The 21,032-nt window shown below is 35.6% G+C and overlaps 3 protein-coding genes across 6 annotated transcripts; 2 read left to right on the top strand and 1 right to left on the bottom strand.

The window, feature by feature from the left end:
* Positions 1 to 2,127: 2,127 nt before the first annotated feature.
* Positions 2,128 to 5,579, top strand: LOC104095876 (suppressor protein SRP40). Of its 3 annotated transcripts, none has more exons than XM_033656026.2 (4): positions 2,128 to 2,288; positions 3,109 to 3,158; positions 3,523 to 4,842; positions 5,153 to 5,579. In XM_033656026.2, exons 2-4 carry the CDS (start codon positions 3,154 to 3,156, stop codon positions 5,157 to 5,159), a joined length of 1,332 nt encoding a protein of 443 aa, XP_033511917.1. In that variant the 5' UTR covers positions 2,128 to 2,288; positions 3,109 to 3,153; the 3' UTR covers positions 5,160 to 5,579. The 3 variants fall into 3 exon arrangements, with proteins under 3 accessions (XP_033511917.1, XP_018626203.2, XP_070047589.1); XM_070191488.1 differs by lacking the exon at positions 2,128 to 2,288 and adding an exon at positions 2,367 to 2,381; XM_018770687.3 differs by lacking the exon at positions 3,109 to 3,158 and having other exon boundaries at positions 2,129 to 2,288.
* A 1,256-nt stretch (positions 5,580 to 6,835) lies between these two features.
* On the bottom strand, positions 6,836 to 9,160 carry LOC104095877 (uncharacterized). Its single transcript, XM_009602117.4, has 2 exons — positions 8,579 to 9,160; positions 6,836 to 7,265 (listed from the first exon to the last, which is right to left on the bottom strand). The coding sequence occupies exons 1-2, from the start codon at positions 8,999 to 9,001 to the stop codon at positions 7,083 to 7,085; spliced, it is 606 nt and encodes a 201-aa protein (XP_009600412.1). The 5' UTR covers positions 9,002 to 9,160; the 3' UTR covers positions 6,836 to 7,082.
* A 1,117-nt stretch (positions 9,161 to 10,277) lies between these two features.
* Positions 10,278 to 14,512, top strand: LOC104095878 (cationic amino acid transporter 1-like). 2 transcript variants are annotated; one of them, XM_070192100.1, is made up of 4 exons: positions 10,278 to 10,307; positions 11,778 to 12,215; positions 12,676 to 13,449; positions 13,593 to 14,512. In XM_070192100.1, exons 2-4 carry the CDS (start codon positions 11,786 to 11,788, stop codon positions 14,216 to 14,218), a joined length of 1,830 nt encoding a protein of 609 aa, XP_070048201.1. In that variant the 5' UTR covers positions 10,278 to 10,307; positions 11,778 to 11,785; the 3' UTR covers positions 14,219 to 14,512. The 2 variants fall into 2 exon arrangements, with proteins under 2 accessions (XP_070048201.1, XP_009600414.1); XM_009602119.4 differs by lacking the exon at positions 10,278 to 10,307 and having other exon boundaries at positions 11,682 to 12,215.
* Positions 14,513 to 21,032: the final 6,520 nt, after the last annotated feature.

Here is a 21,032-nt window from a genome sequence, read left to right as displayed (position 1 = left end):
ATTTTGCATATTTTATTTTTTCTTGTTCTTTACTCTCTTTTTTCTTTTTGTCCTTTTCTTCTTTTTTTGTTCTCCTTAATCTTAAGTTTTGTGGTCTTCAATGGTGAAACCACCATAATTGTCCGAACAAGATTTGGCCGGTGTTTGGCCGGAAAATTATTGTCACCACCCGACCTCTTTCACTCCCATTTTCATCATCTCCATCAACTAAAATTCCAAACTCCACCAACAACCTACATTCTCAATTCCATCATTGGACCTTTCGCTGCCAGTCTCCCTCATTTCCCTCAATACCCAAATTTCAAAAATTACTGCAACATTCAACCTAAAAAGACTTAGCTAAAATATGCCCTTCAGATCTGACATTTAATTCCAAAAACAACCTCCAAAGATTAATCATGGTATGGAACATGAGAAGCTATAAAGAACAATAACATGGCATTTTCCATTCTAATCATCAACATATGAACTTTTCTTATAAAATCAATAGGCTTGACAAATAGTTTACGGGTTCCTATTTAGATGTAGCTAATTTTCAAATTCTTTTATTATTTTTTATATTATTTCGAGTAGTCTACATAAGGGGGACAAACGCCGGAAGGAAGAAAAGTGAAACAAATGGGGCGGAGTGAGGGGAAGGGTTTATTCTAGTGAAAAAAAATTAAAAAGGAAAAAAATGGTAATGACATGTGTCAGCGTGTGTAAAATACAGTTTTGATCGGATATGATTGTGACATATTAGGGAGTAAATAAATTCGCTTCAAACAAGAACATTGGGGTAATGGGTCGCTCGTAAAGTTAAAGTGTTTAAATGACTTTGTCGGATAAGTTTAAGGGAAACTTATGCCTTTTCTCTTTTTTAAAATTAGGCATGCATATCAAGATCATGGGTTTGGGTTGACTGAGACATTTTTAGTACACGATATGTTATATTAAATTTGAATACGTCAAAAGTATATGAAAACTGGAACAGTACTAGATTCGAACAAATTTACCTAAATATGATGTATCATAAATACTTCCTCGGTTTCAATTTTGTTTTGGCTATAGACAATTTGTTTAAAGAGCAAAGATTAACATATTGATCGAAATTTGCAGGCAATGTCAAGGGAGGCAAAACAATTTAACCTCGGAGAAGCTAAACATTATACAGTGATTGTATGGACTGCCATTATTTGGCAATGCTTCTTTGTGGGTGTTATTAGAGTCATTTATTGCTCTTTTTCTTTGAAGTCCGGAGTGATGATTGCAGTTTCAACTTCAAACTTAAAATATATAATTTGAAGCTTTAAAAACAAGTTTTAGAAGTTTTTCAAATTTTTTCAAGTTTTCAGTCACAAACTTCAACTAGGTTTTCAAATTTCAATCAAATCATGTCCAAACGCCTACATTTGCCCTTTTTGGGGCTAGCTATCTTTACTTGTGATATTGAGTTTTTTTAGCTTTTAAATTCTATAGTTCTATTTTCAGAAAAGGTTAATTAATTAGCATCTAAATTAACTTTAAAGATCGATTAGTTTTCTTTTACAATGTGCAGTGCAAAGACCAAACAAGAAAAAGGGAACCATAGAAACGAAAAATTGCATCAGTTGTCTCATTCTTTGTGCACTCATTATTTTAATAGCTAGGTTAAATCTAGAATAGACGTAAAGTTTATGATAAACTTTTTATGTTCCCCGTCACTTTCTTAATTAGTAGATAATACAGTTTTTATAAAGTCAAAATTGTAAGGAGAAGAAGTCCAAAATATATAACACTACCAATCAGCTCGAAAGTTAGTACTAAAAAAGATTACTATTTGTTATTCAATGTTTACCATCTCAATCGTCGTTGACAAACTAATGCATAAAATTAGATTAAGGAGTGAGGGAAAGTGCAGGTAGAGCACTATGCCTTGTTGTGCTTCCCATTACCAATTAAGAAGCTATACCAACAAACTAATTTTTTTTTATATAGTTCAATGAAAAAAAAAGGAAGGAGATATTCCTTCTAGAAATTACCAAATTAATAATATTTAATATTCTCCTGAGCTGTAATGATAATCACATCTTTGTGTTTATGTGCTTCCACAACCTTGGGTTGTCCAGAATTTGCGTTACAGAAAATAACAACCAAAATACCAAAAATAACTCTTTCCAAATTCATTAAACCGTCTCTCCATTCTTCACTTTCTTTCTCTACCTTCCTACTTATAAACTCTTGTCTTCACAAAAATCCATTAGTTTCTACTCCCTAACAATCGCCTATATATACTACTGCAGGCTATGGATCATAATCTTTGATATAAGGTGCCATTTCCTTTCTACTTATCTTTCTGTTCCCTCCCACTGATTTCTTTTGTTGAATGTTTGCTGTTTCCATGATAATATGATCTCAAGAATGTAGGATATAGTATTAAATCATGATTGTCCAGATGAACCTTTTATTAATTTTCTTTATTATGTATAATTTCTCTTGAAGTATTCCTTAAAGATTGTTCTTATGCGGTTGGTAGCTGTTTCTCGGTATATTATGAGCAACATATTTCTACAAAAAAGTTTTTGGTTGGCAGATATATTTCTTTCTTTTTTTTCTTGGTGGGGGAGGGGGATGGGAATTATATGGTTTAGGATAAGAAAAGAAAAGGGAATATTAATAAGAAAAGGGGAAAATTGAGGAGCACAAGATTGTTTTGGGGATCTAAGTTCATGAGAAGTTGATTGATAGTTCCAATTATTGTAGAAATTTGGCTAAGATTTTGAGTAGTGCATTTGTCATTTCATTGAATCTAATGATGACGGCAGATATTCTACCAGAGGGTCCACTGTCATTATTCATTTTTCAGTTTTCTTCAGTATATATCTCTCCTTTCTGTGTTTGATTTATGTGCATTTTTTTGTGTTAAGGGCTACTTAGTCTAAGCTACATAGTAAATTGGCTGGAAAGAGATGTGGAAATTATAGAACCATATACATTTTGTTAATCTGTGCACTATGTAGAGGTGTTTTTTTTTTGGTTGTATTCTCAAAGGTCAGAATAATTATAAGGAAACAATCTAATATTTCTGCATTAAATTGGAGAAATTCTCATTCTCTATGACGTTGATGATGATCTATTTGAATTTACCAGGCTTAGAAGGGCTACGAGATTAGTGGTGATTAGAACTTAAAGAGCATGAGGTAAAATATCAAATTTAAGCAAATGTTACAAAGGTGGCAATCAGTATATTTCAATGTCCAGTCTTAGGATTTCTAACAAGCAAAAAAGCTTATGAGTATGAAGAAGTACACCTAATAACATTGACACACAACAATAGGACATCAATCCAAGCTAGTAGAGTATTGTGAGAATTCATTATAAACAGACAAGTTTTATGCCGACTGACTGTCAACTTACAGCAAGCCTCCTTTATTCGTACTTGGGACAACAATATGAATAAACTTACACAGTAGAGTGAAAACAAAGAAAAATGTAATGCATGAGGGGCCTGTGTCGAAGAGTCCATTTTATGACTCTAACCTATTAAGTACTACTCTTTTGCAGCAAAATACAAGTTCAAAATCTTGTTAAGCCAAAGAATATAATGGCAACTCGGGCAAAGGACACTGCTCCACCAGGAAAGGAGAAGAGAGGGACATCTCCTTCACATCCAATTGCTCATCATCTGAGAAGTCCCAATTCATCAAATACAAACTCTCCGGTGCGGAAACGAGCAGATTCAACCACCTCAAACAAGAATGTTCCTAACTATCTCAAGCCTACAATGTCTTCATCCAATGACCCCAACATTCACAATAAGCCTACCCTAACTCGAATAAGATCGTTTGATAAGCCTCCTGTTGCTGCTTTGCAAAAAACTGCTAAAGAGAGAATTCTTCAGTCATCCTCATCGTTCTCGGGCAAGACTAGTTCAACTTCCCAAAAACCCCTTTCGGATAAATTATCTAGAGCATCTCATATGACTACCGGTAAACAACGTGGCACCAGCATGTATGCTAGACCAGGGACCATAAAGACTACAGCCACCGGCACCATCTCCAAGAAACAGGAGGCCAGCGGAACTAGTCATAATGACACACACAAATCAAGAAATGATCAAAATGGTCATAATGGTTCAACACCAAAAGATCCAATAACTAATTCTTCACATGCAGCTGAGGATGTTATTCCTCAGGCTGAAACTGGGCAAGATGACACGTCTAAATCGAGAAATGATCAGGAAGATCATAATGAATCAACACCTAAAGAATCAAAAATAACTGATTCTCCACATGCAACTGAGGAAGTTATTCCTCAAGCTGAACTATCAGAGCAAGAAGATGATCAAGAATTGCTGGTCACTGATACTGAAGGTGACGTGATCATTAACAACAGTGAAACTGCTGCTACTGATGCAGGAGAAAACAATTCAGCCATTGAAGATCAAGAAGAGCATAACGGAAATGAAAACAACGCTGAAATAGTTGTGGAAAACCAAGAAATCAGTAAGATGGAAGAACCAGAAGACGCACACCTAGTTGAAGAAACCAACACCAGCAACCCTAAAGAACCAGAAGCAATTACCAATGAACTTAATGAACTTCATCTTGAAGAGAACACAGTAAAAGCAGTGGATGAGAACCAACAAGAAAAAGAAGAGGATAAAGGAAGAAACCAAGGAAAGGAAGGTGAAGCAGTGCAGGAGACTAGTACTACTGTGGCATCATCAAAACCTCAACGTCAAGTGGTGCAAGGGAAGAAGGAATCTGTGGTCTCCAATGATGTGATAGAAGAGACTGCAAGTAAGCTTCGAGAGCAAAGAAAGAACAGAGTAAGAGCACTGGCTGGTGCCTTTGAAACTGTCATCTCCTTGCAGGAGCCCAAGTGAGTATTTCTGTTTTTGAGTATACATGTATTTATCGGTAGCTGTATGAACAAATCAGTATTATATCTTTTGTTCATATACCAACAAAAACAATGATAATGATAAAATCCATAGTAACAACAACATGAACAACAACAATAATATAATAATCAAATCATTTTATGTTTTTATCATGCATCTTGATTCTAATTAAAATCAACATGTGTTTCTGTTGGGAATTGATGCTTGCGACATAAAAATATATATATCATGTGCAGTTCAATCGTACACAGATTTCTGATCAATCTTCTGGAAATATTTCAATTTCAGGGTGTAAATTATAACTTTTGCTAGAACTGGACATGCTTGTGGAAAATCAAACATGCTGCTACAGTTTGGCTGATAGGGAATGCATCACCAAAATTGATTCATCTAAAATGGTTGGTCAGAAGGTTATTTCCATTAGGAAATTCTAGGAACATACAATTCTTTCACAAAGACAAAAGAAGAAATTGGAAAACGAAAAAAAAAGAAGAGCAAGAAAAAAATGAAAGAGATAGGATGTGTATGTGGTTTTATTTTTGTGTTGCTTTAGAGCTTTTCTCTGAACAGCTCTGTATAGAAGTACCAGTGGGAAAATATGCTGGTGGTTAGCGTATTAATTGAAGATTTGTACACATGTAATGTTTCCCTTTGAATTTGCCACAGTTCTGGTGGGTAGTGATATTTATTTTTAAAGGACTGTTGATGGTCAAAATGGTAATGAATCAGATCGAATGGTAACTCGAAATATCATTGAACGATTCTCAATTGTTATTAGAAACTAACATAATGGAGATTCTACTTCTCAACTATGAACTCCCAGTAGCGAAAGTGACATATTAAAAATTAGTGACAGAATTTGACTTAACAATAACTAACACTAGTCTAGTTTATGGTAAGAAAAGTTCTAAGAAAGCTTGGAATATATAAAAGTAATATGACATATATATATATATATATATATATATATATATATATATATATATATATATATAGAGAGAGAGAGAGAGAGAGAGAGGGACTGAAATGGAAATGATTGGATTGATAGTTGTTTTGATTGATTAGATGATTGGATGGTCCAACTTTACCTATTTACAGACTTAAAATTGATAGCTAAGCTTCACTAACTATTTTATAGTATTCATATTGTGCCAGCCATGCAATTCATACTGTCCACGTCCTTCTAACTTTTCTTCTCAAGTTTCTTCATTTGTGGATCATGGCTATATGTTGTACGGATAATTGTCAGTTTGATTGAACTTTATCTGATTTTTGTATCCCAAGACTTCGAGGATTAAACTTCTCAAAGGTAATAACTCACAAGGAGAATTTACCTTAAAAATATAAAGGAGGGAGGGGTGGGAGAGAAAGTGTCAAATAAGGGCTACATATACCAGCTTATGGCAACTGCCACAAAGCTGCTGTAATATATCCATTTCAGTGGACGACAAAGTAATTCAGAAGATGTGAAGAATTTTCATTTTGATCTAAAAAAAGATGCATCTTAATTTTAACATTTCAGGAAAGGCGACCGGTGGTAGAGACAGTACGAAACAATTATGATGGCTCACTCGATGATAAAGGACTTTACAACAACACCAAAGTATAATCCCACAAAGTGAGTTCTGGGGAGAATAGTGTGTATGCAGACCTTACCCCTACCTTGTGAGAGTAGAGATGTTGTTTCATAGGCTGTTTCAGATAGGCGACCAGATGGCTCACTCGATGATAAAGAACTTTGATAACCAGAAAAAGAAATGTCACAGACCGATTTTGCAAAGGAATTTGAATTACCAGGTTCCTCAACCAACTAGGTTGTGGTAAGTTCATGTACGTACCTCAACCAACCCAACTTTCCATTAGTTTGGTGGATTGACCAAAGCCATTACAACTTATGGAGAGACATGCCAAACATGAACCATTTGGCTATAATTAAGAGGATAAGCAGAATGGCAGAGTGGCAGCACAGAGTACCAAAAGATCATGACAGTAAATCAATAAGACTTCAGAAATAGCTGAAGATAAGACCAATGTTTGCATGGCCAAAATCACCAGGTTATAAAATCCAGGTGAACCGTATGCAAAAGGGTTCGGTAAAGGAATATGATCATTGTGTAGCTCATCATTAGCAAAACTATGTTCAATACCTTAGCAAAGATATACTGAAACTAAGACTACTTGTGTCAGTGTCACATTACCGGATGGCACTTGAAATTCATCATTTACAAAGTTTTAGCTTCTTGAAAAACGGAGATACCACAGATTTTGGATAAGGTTTTGTAGCAAGACAAGTTGGGATGTTTTCTGGTTGTTCAATCCACAGCTTATGAGCAATGCCCCCAGCTTTTAGCTTTTCTGCCAAGTTCAATATCTGGGCTTCACCCTTCGCTTCAAGAGTTACCTACATAGCCAAGAGAGAAAGTTGCAATAATATTTTGAATCTTTTATCTTTCCTAAATTTCTCTATACCCCAAGGACTAAACTAAGTTGGTACGCATTGATGTAGAACAGAAGTGGATGTCATTCTGAAAAATATATCCTGAACAAGGAAGTTGCTTACAAATAAGCTCATTGCATAATATAAGTTAACCACAAGTAAGCTAGAATTTAGAACCTCCATAGAAATGTCCAATGGCATTTATTGACCTCAATTTTCCAAAGCAGGCACCAGGAAACTTCCATATAAAATTCTGCATAATTCATGCTTCACCTACTAACCTAAGCAATCACTAATTCAGTTAAGGAGCTAAAAGAGCATCAATCTGGCTTTTGTTTTTCTCTAAGCACAATTTGCTCTTTTAACTTCCCACAACTGATAATTGAAACTATGATACACCTTAAGACAATATATCACAGAGGAGCTCCACCAGACCATCAACCACACAACCTGTAACAAGTGTAAAAGCAATTTTCACTTTGGTCTTTTCCTGACATAACACAACGCATCAATCAACCTTATCCATCCATTTCATTTGCTACCCATTCAACCAATGAAATTCTAGCCTCCTAGTATCTAAATTGAAAATCAAAAATTCATTCCTCACTACATCTAGAGGTGTGGCCTATTAGTCATTGAAGTGGGTAAGAAACTTGGAGACTAATTCTACCAAAGACAAGAAACTAGGTGATTTCTTCCCATTTTGTTTAAACCATGGTGGGTATAGTTACCTAGTACCTATGCTGGTGGAAGGCAGCAGGCACCCGGTGGAATAATCGAGACGTGTGCAAGCTGGCCTGGACACCACCGTTATCAACAAAAAGAAAAAAGATACATTCCTCACTGAGCACTTAAAAGATGCACTTTCACACTCAGTTATTACAGCCAACTATAATTATAATCATATACTACTAGTTTCGAATTCCACACCATCATATTATCATACAATAGCAGTTCAATAATTGCTAATTCAACTGCAATTACTAACTGAATTACAAAAATTAGATATCTTCCATTCCAAGTAATTATCAAAACATAACTCGTGGAAGATTAATATAGAATTCCTTTAGTGAAGATGAAACAGTGTAAAAATTACTGCTCGTTCAATCAGCATTTGTTATAGAGAGCTACCTGCAGTAACAGTTACATGACCTGATTGTAAAAATATTTTTTATACACATTCATCGTATAGCACTAATTGATCTGTTGAGTGGTGAATCTAAAAGAGAAATGACGAATCTTAGTAAATAAAACATCAACGGATGAGATGGACTTACCTTGTGCATTGAGTCGAGATTGGAAGGGCTACAATATTGAAGAGTAACGGCATCGTCCTTGTGGGACCAAATGGCGGCGACGGCGGCATGGCAGCCTTGCGTAACCACGCTTCCTAACGGCCACGTGTCAATTAAGTCTCTCCTTAGAACAACGTACTGAACCACTGTGTCGGAAACGGAGTTATCCTCTGCGCTATTGTTACCGGTTGTGGTTGTGTCGCCGCCGGCAGCGACGGCGCTGACGGTGGTGATTGCGCTGGAGTTGTTGGAAGGAGAAATGGATGTTGATTCCATTCTAGATGTTACGACACCGTTTAAGGGACGGAGATTAGTTGTGAAACTTAATTGAATCGCCGGAGCTAAGCTGGGAATAAAGGGCGTGACTTTGAGAGACGTAAAACGGGAGCAGAATGGAGCACCCATATCTGCTTTTCAAGCTTTATTTTTATTTTTATTTTTTTGCATTTTTTAATTAATATGCAACATAATTGTGCCAACTGTATTGTTGAGTTGTTTTTAGGAATAATATCTTTGTATTTACTTGAATTTTTTTGGTAATTAGGTCATTTTAAATTATTTTATAGCCTATGTGTGTGTGCAGTGGCGGAGCCACCTTATAGGGACGGTTGTCAAATGACACACATTCGCGGGAAAAATACGCTGTGTAGCTAGGTAAAAAATAAATTATATTTATATATACTATGTATTGATTCCCCTTAATTTTCTGATATATTTATTTTTATATATTTTGACACTCCTTAATGAAAAATTCTGGTCCGCCGGTATGTGCGTGATTAAACATGTTTTCATAAGCAAAAGGGGTTTCACTATTACATTTTTTATCTATTCATGCCTTTTAACGTTAGTAATTAGTCACTCCAGTATACAAATTTTTTGAAAAAAAAATATCCAAATCTACCCCTTAACTTTTGACTATGGTCTTTTGTATCAAAAATAAAAATAAAAGTTTTTTCTAATGGCCAGGTAATATTAAACCAAAAGCTAAGCTGAGGATAAAGTTGCTCAATTTCGGAGGTAAGCCAAAACACTTGTTTTAAATTAAATAAATCAGTTAAATCCTTACTAAGTAGGAGTATAAGGTGAAAAAATATTAATCAGGGTAAAAAAATATTTACCACTCAAACACTCATGCCCAATTTTATTAACCATTCGAGGCTGCAACAACTTGCAAGTGAGTAGATGTGACATTTTAGGAAGTAAAAAAGATAGCAAATACTGAAATTTGAAGGTGCAGTGAAGGAAAGAGTTAAGGGTAGGTGAAGCTAGTAAGGTTGCAGAAATTCGTTTATATATAGCCGTTTCTAGAACAGCTAAATAAGTTCATTGATATCGATTGATGATTAAGGACCTATTTTGCTTAGATTTTGAAACTATTTTCTAGTTATATATGCAATTATATTTAACAATCAAGGACTCATAAATAATATTGTTAAAAATATTACTACTCCTAATATTTAGCTGAAAATTTATTTTTGTCATACAGTAACCAAAAGTCTATTGGATTAAATCTATCTTTATGTATGATTTTGAAAAAGACTTGTTTTGGAATCTATTATTTGCTGTTTTAGTATCTTTTGCCGGACGATGAATTCAGAGAAAATATCGTTAAGAAACACACTCTTACCTTCTACTTATATACGTTTATGCAGATAGTACTACACTACATTGTGAATTTCTCTTGGGAGTCTCAACCAGCCATTTCTCATAGGTACATGATGTTGCCCCCTTTTTTATTTTATTTTCTTGTTTCTGTTTCCAAAATATAATTTTCCGACCATTTATTCCGATTCTACCAGCAACTGAACGAATCTTTAATTAATCTTGACCCCATTATTCTGTTTCTTTTTCAATCAAAGTTCTTCGGAAAAATTTCACACATGATGTCTCGGGTGAAAAGAACATAATAGGAGGTCAGTCACAACATTCTGACGGACTTATGAATATTATATTACGAAATTTATCAATGTGGACGAAATTTGTGACGGTTTTACTCTTTCGTCAAGAAGTATTTGCTATACTTCGTCAAACGTACTATCAGGGGCGGACCCGTATTTGCTATACTTCGTCAAACGTACTATCAGGGGCGGACCCACATATATCAAAGAGGGTTCAAATGAATCCGTTTTATCAAAAATATATAATGTATACATGTATGTATCATCTAATACCAGAACGATAAGGTTATTTCAATAATAATGAATCTGCTTGACACAACACATCTTTGTGGCTTGGTGGTCAAGCGGGTTCAAAGGCTATGGATGGTTCAGCGATCAAATTCTCATTGCAGCACTTGCTTTTTTTGTCTTTTGACTATGACTATTATTAATTATGTTTGTATGGCTCTTGTGACTATGACTATTACTAATTATATTTGTATGGCTCTTGTGACTATGACTATTACTAATTATGTTTGTATGGCCGCATTACCCTAATTAAGTTCACTTCAGATCAGCGTTAATTTATTCAGAGTAAGTTTAGCTTATAAGCTCTCTTCAATTATTTATATTAATTTAGTTTAGTTAATACTCTTTCTTTTGAATTTTTTTTTTGGGTAAATAACATCATTTCTACAAATGAGGAAAATATTTAAATAAGGTTATATGTTTTAGAGCTTAATATACTTTTAAATATGTTAAATAAAATTAGTTAACAAATGTTTAAATTTGTTAAAGCAAAATTTGTTCAAGTAAGTAGATAATTTATTCTAAAATTAAATTTTAAATAGAATTTGTAGTACTTTTATTAAAAAAACTTGCTCAACTGGTAAAGCTAAAAACGTCAACTTAAAAATGATGACTTCATTTGTTGTAGTGAATAAAAAAGAAAAAATATAGTTGAGCAAATCTCACTTGTTATATCATATCGTTCTTATTATTGGTGTCGTGTTTAATGAACCCGCTTGTATAAAATCCCGGGTCCGCCATTACGTACTAACATTATTAGTTAGGGTGGATTCAACTGAACTAATTGCTTTCGACTTAAACTATATATATATATATATATATATATATGTACATACGCAAAATAAAGAAATAACTAAATAAAATGTTTTCATATAATAAGATAACGTACTCATTCTAAACCACTTAAAGCTAAATTCTGAATATGTTTGTGCCGCTTTTCCATTGTTGCATTTGCTTTTCCTTTTATCACTTGTGTTAAAACTTTTTAAATTTAGCGTGAAGAATGGGGACTGAGGGTGATCAACATACAAAGTCAGAAGGAGGAGAAGTAGGAATAAGGAGAAGAGTATGTTCATGCACAAAAGACGATTTTCTGCCCGAGGAATCATTTAAAAGCTGGGGAAATTACGCGAATGCGCTGATACAAACACCAACAAGGCTAATAGATAGGATCCTGACACGTTCTGAAGATGGGGAAGAGTTACAAGCAAAGTCGCGGAGCCAGAACGAAATGAAGAAGACACTTACTTGGTGGGATTTGATATGGTTTGGAATGGGAGCTGTTATTGGAGCTGGAATATTTGTTCTCACAGGTCTTGAAGCTAATCAAGAAGCTGGCCCTGCTGTTGTTTTATCCTATGCTGTATCTGGGATCTCTGCAATGCTCTCTGTTTTTTGCTATACTGAGTTTGCTGTCGAGATTCCTGTTGCAGGTAAATGGATTGCTCTATATTATTTTGCAGTATCAGTGTAAAGAATTGTTACAGAATCAGTCGAAGACAGATTCAAGATTTAAATTTGACGGATTCAAGATGTAGGTTTTATGACAGAATCCGTTAGTACTTCTGAAATAATGTGTCCAATATTCAATTTGTCAAAATTTCAATGACTTTTTCATATATACTGATACTCCTTGTCGAAAATACTGAATTCAGTAAACTCATCAGGTATATACTCCATTCACCTCTGCAATCCGTGCATGTTAACCTGTCATAGCGGGTTACTTCTTTAGATAACTAATCCTTATCACAGGTTACCACTTACCAATTATCTCTTATGTAACATGTACTATTATTCTTTATATTGTCAGTGTTAATAGTTAACCTCTAAGTTAAATCCTTCTAAAATTTCTTCTTTAAGTATCAGTAACGAAGTCCAATAATGATGTTTTAGGTGGTTCATTTGCCTACTTGAGAGTGGAGTTAGGTGACTTTGTTGCCTTCATTGCTGCTGGTAATATACTTCTTGAATATGTGATTGCTGGTGCTGCAGTAGCTCGTACGTGGACTTCCTATTTTGCAACTCTACTAAACTTCAACTCCGACAGATTCCTCATCAAGGTGAATAGTTTAGCAGACGGATACAATGAGCTAGATCCTATTGCTGTTGGTGTTTGCCTCATCGTCTGTCTTATCGCAATTTATAGTACAAAAGGTTCATCTCGCCTCAACTATATCGCCACAATCATTCACATTTTCGTGATCTTTTTCATCATCATCTGTGGCCTAATAAAGTCAGATACCAAGAATTATACCCCTTTTGCACCATTTGGCGTTCGTGGGATATTCAAAGCTTCTGCAGTTTTGTTCTTTGCATATGTTGGTTTTGATGCTGTTTCCACTATGGCTGAGGAAACTAAAAATCCTGGCAGAGATATTCCAATTGGACTGATTGGTTCTATGGTGATCACAACTTTTTTGTACTGTTTACTAGCCATTACTTTGTGTCTCATGCAACCATATCAGAATATTGATATTCATGCTCCATTTTCTGTGGCGTTTAAATCTGTGGGATGGAATTGGGCACAATATATTGTGGCTGCGGGGGCATTGAAAGGAATGACATCAGTTTTGCTAGTTGGTGCTGTTGGTCAAGCTAGATATTTAACTCATATTTCAAGAACTCACATGATGCCTCCATGGTTTTCTCAAGTAAATGCCAAGACAGGTACACAGAGGCGAATCCGGAATTCAAAATTGAATCGGTTCAACTTTCTCTTCTCATTATTGAATCCGATGCACTTTCGCCATTATGGGTTTAGATTTTAATATTTGTTGAAATTTAGTGATTTTTTGGATCCGTCCCTACAGGTACACCAGTCAATGCCACGGCCGTCATGTCTTGTGCTACTGCAATCATTGCCTTATTTACGAAACTCGATATTCTCTCCAATCTCCTTTCAATCTCCACCCTCTTCATTTTCATGCTTGTGGCGCTTGCTCTCCTTGTTCGACGTTACTATGTGAGCGGAGAAACTACAAATGCAAATCGCAACAAGCTTATCGCGTTTCTCTTGATTATTCTCGGATCCTCCATTGCTACAGCTACTTATTGGGGACTAAGTAAACACGGATGGATTGGTTACTGCATTACTGTGCCAATTTGGTTATTAGCAACAATTGGACTTTGGTATTTTGTACCTCATGCTCGTAATCCAAAGCTATGGGGTGTACCACTTGTGCCATGGTTGCCATCAGCCTCTATTGCTATTAACATTTTCCTTTTAGGGTCAATTGATAAGAAATCATTCATAAGGTTTGGTGCTTGGACTGGATTTCTGTTGGTATATTACTTGTTTTTTGGACTTCATGCTTCTTATGACACTGCAAAAGAATTTGAAAGGGGCAGAGGGTGGAAGAATATTGAAGAGGGAAGCAATGGTGTATATAGCAAAGATGCTCCTATTGCTTCTGGTAAAGAAATGGTCTCTAAATAATAAGGTTTCAAGTTCTTATCTTTAGTCTCTGTGCTCCAATCTGATCAAGAAGGTGTTGGTTACTTGGTTTGTAGCATGAAGAATTTTAATGTCTTAGGCACAAATATTTGAGGGGACTAAGCCTTCTTTCAAACTGTTTATGATCATACTTGATTGTGTGGATAACAAAACGCTTTCACTATGTATGACATGATATTCGTTGCCCCTAAATAAGGCAACATGGTCGGTATATATAATTTAAACTCTCATTAATTAGTCTTAAGAGGAAATGAAGAATTAAATTAGATTTTTGATATGCAAGCTTCGATTATCTATAATGACAACTCTTTTAGTAGCAACTTTAATTATATTTATGTTTCTAGTTCCTTCTTGCCTTCCATGAATTGATAGTATTTTTATTTACTTTTCACGCGACTCAAAAGTTTATGTACATGTTTAAGCACATCTTACTCCTTTAAATTGTAAAGAAAAAGATCTTCCAAATACTTTATCTTAAACTTCAATAAAATATTATTCAAATGTGTTACTCCAGTATTTATATCAAATTGAACAATTAATCTTAATTATTAAAAATTAAAAAGAAAATGAATATATATAATTATAATTAAGTGATAAAAATACACATAAAATATATCTTATATAGGAGTATATGTTTTTACTCTTGGGGTCCGACGGAACCGGAACCAAAGTGTGGTTCTTTTAGGCTCAAACGACAAAAATAGGTGGGGAAAAAAGTGACTACCATTTTATATATAGCGCGGTGAATAACCGCGCTATATTTGAACTTTCCTGCCCCACTAATAATTCAGCTGCACTTTACTGACCCACCAATAATTTATATGGGTATAACGCATGCAGTATACGCGCTACATATATAGTGCTTATTATGCATGCGCTATACATGAAATAATTGTACCCCCGGATTGATTTTTTTCTTATTTAAGGAGTTTCAGAATTTGGTAAAAATTCATTCAGGATCCATCAGATCTTCCAAAATATTTGTTCGTTATGTTATTTTGCATTTTGTCATAATGTCCGAAGAGCGAAAAATTAGGGTTTCAATATATTGAGGATGAGGTTGTGGTGGAAAATAACTCAGTATGCTATAGTTGTTCTCCACAATGACATGTTAAGTTGCCACTTACAATGGAGTACGATAGATTGGTATCGTTGTTATGTAAAAAAAAATTAGTGTGAGCAAACGTTCGGTTAATATTAAAGCAATCGGAAGATATCCCTATTATGTTACTCTGCATGGGGTTGCTTGTTATGTTGAGTTTAACATCGAAGACGATGAAACTCTTACAGATTTTTTGAGGACTGCGGATGAACATTGGAAATTTCTTGTGATAAAAATGTTGGAAATGTATGTCAAGGCTGAAGACGTTCGCAATAATGAGATTCCGCAAAATAGGGATATCCCTCAATCATCAGGTGGTTTTCTTGGAACAGTTTTATCCGAACAGGTTCCGAGTGAAAGAGTTTGGCCAGATCTAAACTATCTCTGCGGGCGAATGAGGAGCGAGGACATAATTTATCCCCAAGTTTACATAATCCACAAGCCGAGTGGTAAACTTCAATTTTTCTTTATGTTACGATATTTATTTTTATGCATTGAAATTGTATTAAAACTCATATATTCCACAGGGGATACCGGCCAGATATGAATTTTACAAGTTATGAACCAATGGACAGTTGGAATATGCCTAGTTTTAGTGTGTTGGATCATAGTGATCCATCCGGGAGTCATCAACAATAGGATAATGTGCATCATGGGATATCAACACATTTTGATTTGTAAGTTAAGTGATAAAGTTTTTTATGTAAATTTTGGATGAATTTGAGAAACTCATTATTTTATTAGTTGTGCAGTGAAAACGAGCAACTTGAAGGTCTTGTCCTTACTCAATTGCCCTAAGACGACATATTTAATTAGGATTTGGCAGATGCGCAGAGTCAGGAAGATGATAGTGATTATAACAATAATGCTGATGAGTCTAGAGATGACGCACCATTCCCTAATGAGGGTGATGATGAGGAGGACGAGAATGATGAACATGATTTGACGAGGGAACATGATCCACCTCCCATTAGACCAAGAGTGTACGAGTCCCATATGCCGTTTCATTCAAGGGTGATTCCCTACCTTGATCAATTGCCAAGTATGTCGGATGTGGATGCCCTCACAAGGGATCTTGACAAAATTCGAACAGCAATGTGGGATGAATCTAGAGCAACGGTGTTGTCAAAGGGCATGTTTTTTGTTGATAAAGCGCGCCTGGCGGTGCAAATGTACAGCATAAAAGAGTATCGTGAGATCGTGGTTCATGAGTCATCTCCGGAAGTATACAAGGTTATTTGTCATAGATGGTTTCAAGGTTTTAATTGGATGTTGCGTGCGAGAAAGTTAAAAATAAATATGTGGATTGTGGGGAAATACATTGGCACCCACAATTGTGAAATGGACACATTCAGTGGGAAGCATTCTAACTTGAATATTGACTTGATTTCTCTTGTCTTGATTCCACACATTGAAGCATCCATAAGGTACAAGATCAAAAAGTGTATAACATCTGTCCATCATGTATATGGATATACCATTACCAAAAGAAAGGCATTTCTCGGGCGTAAACGTGCGTTTGAAATTGTTTATGATCATTGGGATAAGTCCTTTGCCTCTCTACCCAGGTACATGGCTGCATTGCAACACTTTAACCCTGGGACTGTTGTTGAATGGAAGCTTGAGCGGAGTCTGGCAATATCAGAATACATATTCAGATATGTGTTCTGGGCATTTAAACTAGCCATTGATGGTTTTGTGCATTGTCGGCCAGTAATATCCATAGACGGCACTCATGTCTATGGAAAGTATGATATTAAGTTGCTGATCGCCGTTGCAGTAGATGCTAATGGAAGTATATTTCTCCTAGTATTTGTTATTTGTGCAAATAAAAGCCAAGAGACATGGACATTGTTTTTGAACCACTTGAAGGAGCACGTTGTCAAACAGCGTTCAGGTATTTGTCTAATATCTTATCGACATCGCGGTATTTTACGTTATGTACAGAATTTGCGTGCATAGCAGGAACCGTATGCTTACCACCGTTACTGTGTTAGGCACTTGAATGCCAACTTCTAGAGGGCTTACATGATTTATGTGGATGGTTGCAACAGATCACCAAGAGTGTAAATTCAGGAGGCGAATGGAATTGATTAGGCAGGAAGACCCAGAAGCCTATTATTGGTTGATGCGACATAAGCTTGACAAGTGGACTTTGCATAAGGATGGTGGTAGAAGATGGAGAATTCTGACTACAAATGTGTTAGAGTCTTTCAACGGGATATTGAAGTCTGCACGTGGATTGCATGTCACTATCATGGTGCGGATGTCATTCAAGCAGATGGCGGAGAGGTTTATTGAAAGATCTAGAGGCGTATCGCCATTGATGGAAATGGGTGTTGAATTTATGCCACAACCAATGAAACGATTTGAGAAATATAGGAAGCGAGCACAGTGGCATTCATTTTTGCAGTATTGCAGCGAGCGAAATATTTTTGAAGTTCGCACTTGTCTGCATCACAACTGCGGGAATAATACGCACACCGTCAATGAAGCCAGAATATTGTGCTCATGTGAAAAATAGTCAATCTATCACTTGCCATGCTCACATGCCATGAAGTACTTTTAACATACAGGTTTCGCGGCAACGAGGTACGTTGATAAAGAATATAGTGTTGATGCATACTTAAACACCTATAGTGGATAATTGTAGCCAGTGGGTGCTGAGCATTATTGGCAGTCGGAACCATTTAAAATGGTGTGTAACAAATAATATGTGCATCAACGGCAAGTGCAAAAAAGAACACGGACACGGAACCAAATGGATATTGGTAATACCATTTATGCGCATAAATGTGGCATATGTTCCCAAACAGGACATGACCGCCATAAATGTCCTTCAGCTGGTTTGGGAAGCTCCAGGTGGCAGTTCATCTAATGTGCCCCATTATCAAGGATAAATGTAGTATTTTTTTCCAATATTTTCGTTGTACTAAATGTCTGTAAATGTTTAGTTTGCAAAATTTATGAAATAAAATTATATTTCTAATGGGGTTAAATCTAATTGATATTTACCATTAAAGATTCAATACAACAATTTAACATACACCCCAAGAAATAAATAGCAATTTTCATTCATCATTATCGTCACTATCTAGCACTATTTTATTGTCATTGTCTTCATCTTCTTCGTCAACATCTTGTACGCACCCTTCAGGACCGAGGGCATCGTAATCTAGGCCCCAGTTGACACATATTTCTCGTATTTCATCGCTATCATCAATAAGACCACTTGCTTGATTTCAACAATAATATGGGACTCCTACGTCCAACGTCTATGGTAGAAAGTTAGGTAGTCCCTCCCAATCGACAACTGTTGGGAAAACAGGATAATCGTTGTCTCTATGTAATTTTTCATTTTCTAATAAATCCCAATACTGATCCTATGTTCCTTCCAGGTAGTTAAGATCATCCATTGCATGATGAACGGCTAGTACATTTTTCATCTCTAGAATCTCCTTCGTAAAATGCTGAATCACTTCTGGTTCATTTTTGTGTGTGTTTGTTTGGAAGGTTGCAGACAGTGCTTGTGGTACAACAAGCCCATGCCGGTGACATAGTACTTCATAATCACATCGTTTTGAGTAAAGGGGAACCCATTGTAGTTTTCACCCCAAATTCGCATACCTTCAGGCTTTGTAGAATGCGTTTCGCCCTCAATAATGTGCCCTGCAACTTTGAGATCAGTGTCTATATTGATAGGCTTATTTTCCAAGGGACGTAGAACACCATACCACTTGTCATCAACCAAATTTGTATAGCAACATAGCATATTGTTTTCAAGGTAGGGATCGATTGTGTTATGATGTATTCCATGTGGATTTTTTGAACTACCTTCACCTTTTTGCCTCTTCTTAAATCACTTATTAAATGTTAGTGGCATTTCTGAAATGGATGTTTGTTCTTCAAATGGTCTTTAATACTGATCTCTTTGTTTATCTAAAGAAGAACTAAACTGAACAAACTTTTATATTAAATGTAGCGCCTCACCCATATGCGCTATGTGTATTGTCATGTCAATCTGAAAAAGTTGTCGACCTGAAAAAGCTATACTCACTTTTACCCTAAAGAATCATTATCATGTAAAACATCGTGCCTCACCAATATGCGCTATGTATATTGTCATGTCGATCTAAAAAATTTGTGGACCTGAAAAAGTTGGGCCCACTTGTACCCTAAAGAATCATTATCACGCGAAACATAGCGCCTCACCAATATGCGCTATGTGTATTGTCATGTCGACCTGAAAAATATCTCAACTGAAAAAATCTGGACCCACTTATACCCTAAAGAATCATTATCACGTGAAATATAGCACCTCACCAATATGTGCTATGTGTATTGTCATGTTGACCTGAAAAAGATGTCGACCTAAAAAAGCTGGACCCACTTGTACCCTAAAGAACCATTATCACGCGAAACATAGCTCCTCACCAATATGCGTTATGTAACCTAAAATCACTCTTAGCTGCCTATAAAAACCTCGCGCGTTTTAGTTATTAGTTGCATTGTAACGAAATGAATAGAAAAACTTTCCATTAATTTTTCATTTTCGAGCATTACGACATGACTGGACGCAATGACGTACCAAGGTGTTACTGTGGCAAACGTGCTATTTTGAAGCCATATTGGTCAAATTGCAATCTGGGGCGCATACGTTGGATGTGTAAACAAGTTGTAAGTTATTATTTTTTGAAAAAATATTTGTTAATAGTTTTTATATAACATGTTAAGTAATAGTCTTGTGTTATAATCCCATTGGTAGGACGAAAATCAATGTAGTTTTGAAGAATGGTATGATGAACCCATTAACCAAGAATACTACAAATCATATTTGCTAAACATTTGGAATCTGGCCGGTGAATACGAACTGCAGATCTTGAAACTACAAGAACAACTTGCGGAAGTGAAGGAGAAACTAAAAGAGGAAGAAGAAGAAAAAATAAGTTGAAAGAGAAATTTAAGTGGTTGAAGCATAGAATAATGGGCGATAGTGACTAAACAAACACATGGATGCGTTTAGTGTAGTATTTTATTTTTATGTTGCACGTGTCATGTATTATCTTTAATTGGTAACGAATTTAAATTTATGTTAAGCTGTTATTTTTTTGTGTTCTAATGTTAAACTAATAAATAAACCAAGAAATAAAAATACATGCGCAAATTATGTAAAACATAATTAATGTTGCTATTATATATTTAATGTCATATATACAACTAATAATACATATCAATGAGTCCCACAGCCTGTATGCTTTAAAGAATTGGCTAGCCCGGGGCGCATCCCATCCCGCCCGGCTACGCTATCAGGATCATCCTCATCACGTCGCCTCTTTATCGGAGGATGCGTTGCAGCATGATCGTCAGTAAGGCTGGCAGACTCGGTAGAAGCGGTCGTTGGGCCAGCAGTAACCTACAGAATAATAAGATATTTTAGTATATGAAATAGAAAATACTAACGTACGTGTTAGCAAAAAAAAATTAATGGTCATACCATGGTCTCATCAGGCTCCTGAATAAGATCATCCATCTCCGGCAAGTTAGTATCGCACAATGTGGCCTCCGTGACGGGCGATGACGAAATCTTTAAAAAAATAAAAACACTTTAGATATTACTGACTAATCAATAACATAAAAACAAATTGAAATAATAGTAATACAAACAAACCTGCGCTTGGGTAACGCCACAATGCT

Source organism: Nicotiana tomentosiformis, chromosome 12, assembly GCF_000390325.3.
Source record: "Nicotiana tomentosiformis chromosome 12, ASM39032v3, whole genome shotgun sequence".
Taxonomy (NCBI): domain Eukaryota; kingdom Viridiplantae; phylum Streptophyta; class Magnoliopsida; order Solanales; family Solanaceae; genus Nicotiana; species Nicotiana tomentosiformis.
The sequence above is the reverse complement of the archived record's forward strand: the minus strand, read 5'-3'. Positions and strand labels throughout refer to the sequence as shown.

Bases quoted from the DNA above. Each gene is read 5' to 3' on its own strand.
- LOC104095877 (XM_009602117.4), bottom strand. From the start codon at position 9,001: ATGGGTGCTCCATTCTGCTCCCGTTTTACGTCTCTCAAAGTCACGCCC. The intron at 7,266-8,578 runs GTAAGTCCATCT...TTGGCTATGTAG, and splicing joins ATCTCGACTCAATGCACAAG to GTAACTCTTGAAGCGAAGGG.
- LOC104095878 (XM_070192100.1), top strand. From the start codon at position 11,786: ATGGGGACTGAGGGTGATCAACATACAAAGTCAGAAGGAGGAGAAGTA. The intron at 12,216-12,675 runs GTAAATGGATTG...ATGATGTTTTAG, and splicing joins TGTCGAGATTCCTGTTGCAG to GTGGTTCATTTGCCTACTTG. The intron at 13,450-13,592 runs GTACACAGAGGC...CCGTCCCTACAG, and splicing joins TCAAGTAAATGCCAAGACAG to GTACACCAGTCAATGCCACG.